Source organism: Augochlora pura, chromosome 9 (assembly GCF_028453695.1).
Source record: "Augochlora pura isolate Apur16 chromosome 9, APUR_v2.2.1, whole genome shotgun sequence".
NCBI classification, from domain to species: Eukaryota; Metazoa; Arthropoda; class Insecta; order Hymenoptera; family Halictidae; genus Augochlora; species Augochlora pura.
Window position 1 is genome coordinate 7,597,751 of NC_135780.1, and position 6,772 is coordinate 7,604,522.

The 6,772-nt window shown below is 35.0% G+C and overlaps 1 protein-coding gene across 1 annotated transcript; it reads left to right on the forward strand.

Moving 5' to 3' along the window:
* The first annotated feature begins 2,615 nt into the window (after positions 1 to 2,615).
* Positions 2,616 to 6,518, forward strand: LOC144474835 (defensin-2-like). Its single transcript, XM_078190173.1, has 3 exons — positions 2,616 to 2,754; positions 3,576 to 5,262; positions 6,165 to 6,518. The coding sequence occupies exons 1-2, from the start codon at positions 2,661 to 2,663 to the stop codon at positions 3,989 to 3,991; spliced, it is 510 nt and encodes a 169-aa protein (XP_078046299.1). The 5' UTR covers positions 2,616 to 2,660; the 3' UTR covers positions 3,992 to 5,262; positions 6,165 to 6,518.
* The last annotated feature ends 254 nt before the right edge of the window (positions 6,519 to 6,772 follow it).

The following is a 6,772-nucleotide window of genomic DNA, read 5'->3' on the forward strand; positions in this document are numbered from 1 at the left end:
TTGAACTTCGAGGTTAAGTGGTCACGGATATCAAGATCTTTCCGAACAAGGACGCTCGGTACAAGCCCAACACTTCGATGACCTACGACCTCCGCAGTCCTTCATGGCGACCCATGGACCCACCTATCGCAAAAACAAAACGTTTAAATAACTCTGAACTTGACCAACATGCATGGCTGGAGATAATAAAATATTCATGTAGACACGAAGCAACCAACAGCTGGTCAGCTCGCGAAAAATCGAGAAGAATTTAAGGTAGAATTAAATCTCTTCAGTTGTACTACCATATCTTCGGTAAGCTGATTTTTATGCGAGCCGCACGACTCATTTCTTGATTGTATTGTCTTATTTCAACAACGATATATTATCGTATAAAGTAAAACGGTCGGGAACCGTGGTGAAGAGCACAAGCGTTCGCCGGGTCAGCCATTATAATATTAACCTGTGTCAGATAATAATACATATGTACTTTTAGTTGCGATCGTCTCTACTATTTTATATTCGCTTACCGCAACAATGATACTACTTTTTTGGTCTCAGTGTGAGAAGACTATACTCAAATTCTGAGCAAGATTGTATTTACGTTTACCATGCAATTTATTACACAAATTATATTAGTTTATTAATATTAATACGTTTTAATTTATTTGTATTAATACGTTCACACAATATCAATATCTTTGCGCTGAAAATTTAATAATTTCATTCTGAAGTCCTTCCAAGGATCATGTCTAACATTAAATTTTTAAACATCACTAGAATAGAGTTTGACTCTAAAATTAATCTCATACTAACAATCTGCTCTTCATATACTCTGTAATTTGTATTTGTTCTCGAAATCACTACGTCTTCAAGCATTATTTCTTGTCCAATATTCTACCAAGTACGTATTTTCTTTCTCGCACACTGTCCTTAAATTATTGAAAACCCGATTGAAAAAGCAATTAACGCTATTGCTGTTATTATCACAAAAATATTCGAAGCATTAAGGTTAAGTGCAACGCCGTGTAGTCAGAGCGTTTGCTGCTCGCTTTAGCGATCCTTTTATAAATTTAGTGGCTTCGGCAAACAACAGAGCGGAGGACTTATGTTCACGATGATTAAATTGAAAGACCTCTGGGAAGCTTGCGTTCGACGGTAAACGAAGTTGCCTTATAAGCTTCGTATGTAAATAAATTGCTATTTAAAAGAGCTTCTAAAACAACAGCAGACTCTCCAGTCCTGATCAAGGATGACGAAGTACCGGCGACGTAGATGTTCTTGTTTTTTCACCGTAGCCCATCTTTGGTAATCGACCCATTATCTGCCAAGGGATAATTACGATCGGTCGAGGTGTAATTAACAAGATACCGGCGCTAAGAACCCCAAGAGATGCACTATACCGGTGTTATCTTGAAAATCTTCGTGTCGATCCTTCCTCCTTGGGCTCTTCTCCTCTCTTTTCCTACTTTCGTTGCTCCCTTTCACTTAACTTGATTCACACTTATTTTCCCCTCTCCTCTCGCTCGTACGTCACTACTTTTTGTTTCGTTCCACCGGTCTCCCTTCGGGGTTTGTTCTTCCTTATTACTATACCAAGATTATCGACGTTTTTAGCACCTTTGAACCGCAATCGTTTTTTCGCCTCCGTTCTCACACCTAACGCAGCGCATCTCTTATCTTGCTTTATTAAAATGTGAAAGGACCATGATTGGGAGCTTTGGTTAATCACTGATGGCGAGCGAGTCCGGTCGCGATATTGAAAATTAGTTTCACATTGCTCTACTGCAGATTATTTTATTTTCCACGCGCGGTACTGGTTCGAAGATAATCTGAGAACAATGTGAAATTTCGAAGAGCCTAAGCGAATGTAATGATAATTGGAGCATGGGGTGTCGTGTGTTTTATATCCTTTCGTTGTTGGTAGAGAAAGCAGAGAAGATTATCGATCTTATTGTTAAACAGCTTTGGTTGTACCATGTTAAATCGTCTTTGTAAGGTCGTTTTCCTGTATTAGGAGAGCTTATAGGTAGATTGTGGATTTTATACATTTACGGCAAAAATGAAAAGCTGAAATATAAAATTATGGAGATGTAAGATAAATTTAACGATATTGTTACACTCTGGTCAGCTAATTAGAATTAATTAAAAAACAGAACCTTTATTAGTTTATTCTGGTAGAAATCCTGGAGTCGTTGTTAGTGAATATGTCATTTCATTTAAGATTCTAATAATCCTATTTTTGATGGAACGTTCAGATAAATGAGCGTAAATATTTTCGAGCAAATACTAACAAATTTCCATATACGAATATTGATAATTAAAGAGTCGAATTTTAGTTCATTTTGAGATAAGCACATACTAAAGTGCAATGAATTAATAAATACGATTAATAATACAGTTAATTGATTAACAGCATATTGATTTCCTTGAATACAGAATTTTAAGATGTACTCTTCAGAAGACGCTAAAATTGCAGTTCAAAGCTGCAGATTGCAATATCACTGACCAAAGCTCTTCCTTTTCCTGGAAGTTTCGTGGTCCGGAAGTGGGGAATAATCAAGACATGGCATTTTGACCGGTGTGGTTAAGAATGTATATAATCAAGTGTTTCCATTATGCAGGCTTCATTTTCCCTCATAGTATTTTTTTGTGACAAGTGATAATTCACTTAACGAAATATGAAGTTTCTCAGTGTTCTTTGCATTTTCGTTATCGTTGCCCACGCATCTGCGGCAAGTATTCCACAGGAGGATGGACCAGTGTACGAATTTCGTAAGTAATCATATTATACGATCATATTTAGGAAACTTTTCATAAATAACAGTAAAAATGTCTTCGTACTGGCGGAAATGTATAAATATACGATAAATGAATGTTGTTACGCTTTTCTTACAATAGATTTCTTGAGTAAACAAATATATTGAGATATGTTGTAAATAAACGTATTATTAGTTCTAATTTTCTTTCATAATGTCATCGTTTTAAGCAATAAAACAAGTTGAACAATGATGTAGGAAATTTAAACATTTAAACTGTTTAATGGTGGTTTGCGCTGTATTCATTATTCTTAGTGATTTAAATTTAGTGAATTGCTATTTGATTCACATTTTGCACGATTATTATATAGCTAAAAAATATATTAATTATGCTTCCAAATAAAAGAAGACATTGTATAATATTTTACAATATTCTGTAGAAGTAACATATACTATGTTATATACATATAACATTTGTATATCTGTAGTTAATTAATACGCAGAAAAATGTTATTAATTTCTTTTTATTAACTTAGTATAAATAGGTGGGAAATTGTAATAAATATCGACGACTAAATTGCGAATTTGTATGCAAAATATAAATTATCTATATCAATTGAAAGAAATAGAAACTAACTGGCAAGGTCTGTTTTTTATTTAGTTATTTCAATAGATTAAACGTAATGCATTGACATTTTTCAGTTCTTTTAATCCTTTGATTAATTTATATTGCATTTATCCAATTTTACTATAAGTGCATAAAATCCACACGCTATCGATAATTCTCATCTGAAATATTTAGCGGAAAATTAAATAGAGAACTTCGTTTGTTTCCAGGGCCTTTAGGTGAACGTAGTGCCGATCCTGACGCCTATCCTGGTGCCGATCCTGGTGCCGATCCTGGTGCCGATCCTGATGCTGATCCTGACGCCTATCCTGGTGCTGATCCTGGTGCTGATCCTGGTGCCGATCCTGTAGCCTATGCTGAAGCTTATGCTAATGCTGTGGCTAATGTTGTGGCTAATGCTGTGGCCGAAGCCGCGGCACTCCCCAGAGTTGAACCTATTGAACTCTCTAATGACGATAACGGTGATAGTGACAACGATGTGACGCGGCCGCGTAGATTTCTTTGCGATGTCCTGTCCTTCTCAACGAAATGGTTCAGCGCTCATCATGCAGCTTGTGCTGCGAGGTGTCTGACTCGAAGACGTTGGGGTGGTAGTTGTAAAAATGGCGTCTGTGTCTGCCGATAAAGATGCGTAAATGGCTATCTGATTTTATCACAATTATTGGTTCTTTGATTGCACACAGCATTTTTATTGTAAAATTCCATGCTCATGTTATCCTTTCCATCTAAATAAAAGAAAACAACTTATTGATATTGAAATTCAATAGAAGACGTATATTAGCATTTTTGGCTCCTTTAATTGATATCCAACATGTACTATTTGTATCTATTAATCCTTTCAATATCTAGCCCGTACGTTGCGTGCGAGAGCTACATTGTTTAATTTGTGGTATTTATAAAAAAATTCTTCATCGATTTATATGATTTATAATATGAATATAATGTGAATGTGAAATAGTCATCAAAATAATATAAGAAGTAGATAAAAGACAAATTATCGGTAAGATTCCGTCCTTGAAAGTCTGAATTATGTAACCAAGATAGTATCAAAAATTTACTTTTCTAGTAGAATGCAAGTGTCTTGCCCAAAATATTGTCGCCATTAATAATGTTCCCCAATGTGCTAAAATCTAGTCAATTAAATAAATACAATAATCGAATATGCAGTAATTGTACAAATTCATAATCACATTAATCTGAGATTAAATTAACCAAATCTATGTTAACCAAAAACAAGTAAAGATATTTTCGAGGATTTCGAAAAATAATTTATGATTGCAAGTGGTTCTTATTTAAACAACTGAAATATATTTTAAGTTGGAACAATTGCTATAAAGTTGATGCTTCAAAACCACAATCTCTGTGACACTACTCGGATATAAAAAATCGTTACACTTGTAAATTTATTGTTTTAAAATCAATAGAATGTTTAATTCTTATTATATGTATATTCTTATGGTCTATTCCACGACAAGAGCTATTTTTCCACTGCACATTGTTATACTGTTTGGAATAGCGCGATATTATAAAAGCACCTTTTATACATTAATTGCTATATAAACGAACTTTTACAATCCAATTATAAAATCATCCTACGCATTTACATATTCATTTGATATTAACATTATTATACTTCCGTTTACTTTCTTCAACTATTAAATCCACAGGAACGTAGACAAATTATGATTCGTTTAGCGCCATCGTTTGCAGCGAATTTCTCGAACATTCTCGATGTATAATTTTCTACATACGAGACGATACTTCGTGACCAAAGTGAAAAGAAGACGATGCCGTAAACTGAGAGAAGCAAGAAGCCCGGTTGGAAACAAAACGGCAGGTGGATCCGCTCGAAATTCATTCAGGAAGCAGAAAAAGGATTTTCAAGGTTGGGGGAAAGTAAGTAACGTGAATACTCCAGAAGATAAGTCTTACTTCGCGGAAAAAAATATTCTGCAATGTTTATCGTATTTTTTTTTTAAGTAGCATCTGCACACAATTAAAAGACTCGAATTGTTTCACCATAAAGCCACTTTATTGTGAACAGAAATCGTATTAAAGTCGGCATCGTTTAATGAACAAATCAAACGTTGTTTTTTGAACTTTCGATTTCCACACGATTACATAACAACTATTTAATAACAAACACCGTAATAGAGTCGAGAGTACCATAAAAAGTGAATAATGAATACGTTTTAATTGATAGTTTTAATATTTAATAATTTGAAACATTAATAAATAATAAACATTGGGTTCAACACGATTTCGAAATAGATTTTGTATAATTGATAAGTTGGCCAAACTTTAATAAATTCTCCGTTGGAAATGTAAGATCGAAATCACTTTTGAGCGCGCTATATTTTTTTAATTCTAAATCAGAGTGCATTGTTTATGTTATACGAGCCGCAGGTAGTGATTTTATTTCTCTGAAACCCGTAACTCGAACCAGCTGGTTTCCGTAATTGCGGGATTCTGAAAAATCGGGCGAATCAAAAATGCAATGGTAACTGGCAATTTAATGTAACCTCCTGCAAACGCGAGCAGCAAAACTGTATCAATCGTTCCAATTATTCCCTTAGCCGGGTATTTTTATCTATATCGGACGTCTCATTACTCGCGGCATAGACGGAATACTGCGATACGTTTTTCAGATTTACGCAGATTTCATGGAAAGAAAGAAAAGCCATCTACGAATAGTTTTCTGGTCAGCGATTTTTCAGGGTAGTTTAATTGGCTCGGATAAATAAGACGCATGTTTGTATTCTTTTCTTTTTCTGATTGGCTTCTTATTTTTGATGCAGAATACTCGTCGACACTTTGAAGATGCGGGCCTCCGAGGGTACCAATTACGATGGCCAGCTGCCGCACTGAAACCCCTCCGTCTGCGACTGTATTTCGACTTCGGCGGATTGAAAATATAGGCGTCAAGATATTTGACTATGATTTTTACTTATTACGGTAACCAGTATTGTCCACCTTCGATCGTATATCAACATAATTATGCCATAGCAAATGATTAATGGCGAGATATTATCTTTAATAGTGCCCGCAATTACCCATATTAAGACTTGTTCGTCTTGTAAATCATAAATAATTCAGATAAACACGTACAAATGGCTACTGGAAAAGATTAAGTGGTATTTATTTGCGTTAGAGGGCGCATCGTTGATTCCGATCACCTTGAAATATCTTGAATGTTCCAGAGGGTGCAATTAGTTTGGGTTAGGTTTCGCTCAGATTTAAGTTACGTTCTGCTTATGCCTAGGTTAAGTCTGATTTGTGTCTGGGTGGGATATTCAATATAACCTCGTTTCCATTTGTAGCAATGAGAATTTTTCCACGTTAAAAAAATATGAAAAGAAAAGGGCTGCGATTGTTTTATTGATAGGGAGAGGTTTTGGCACTAACT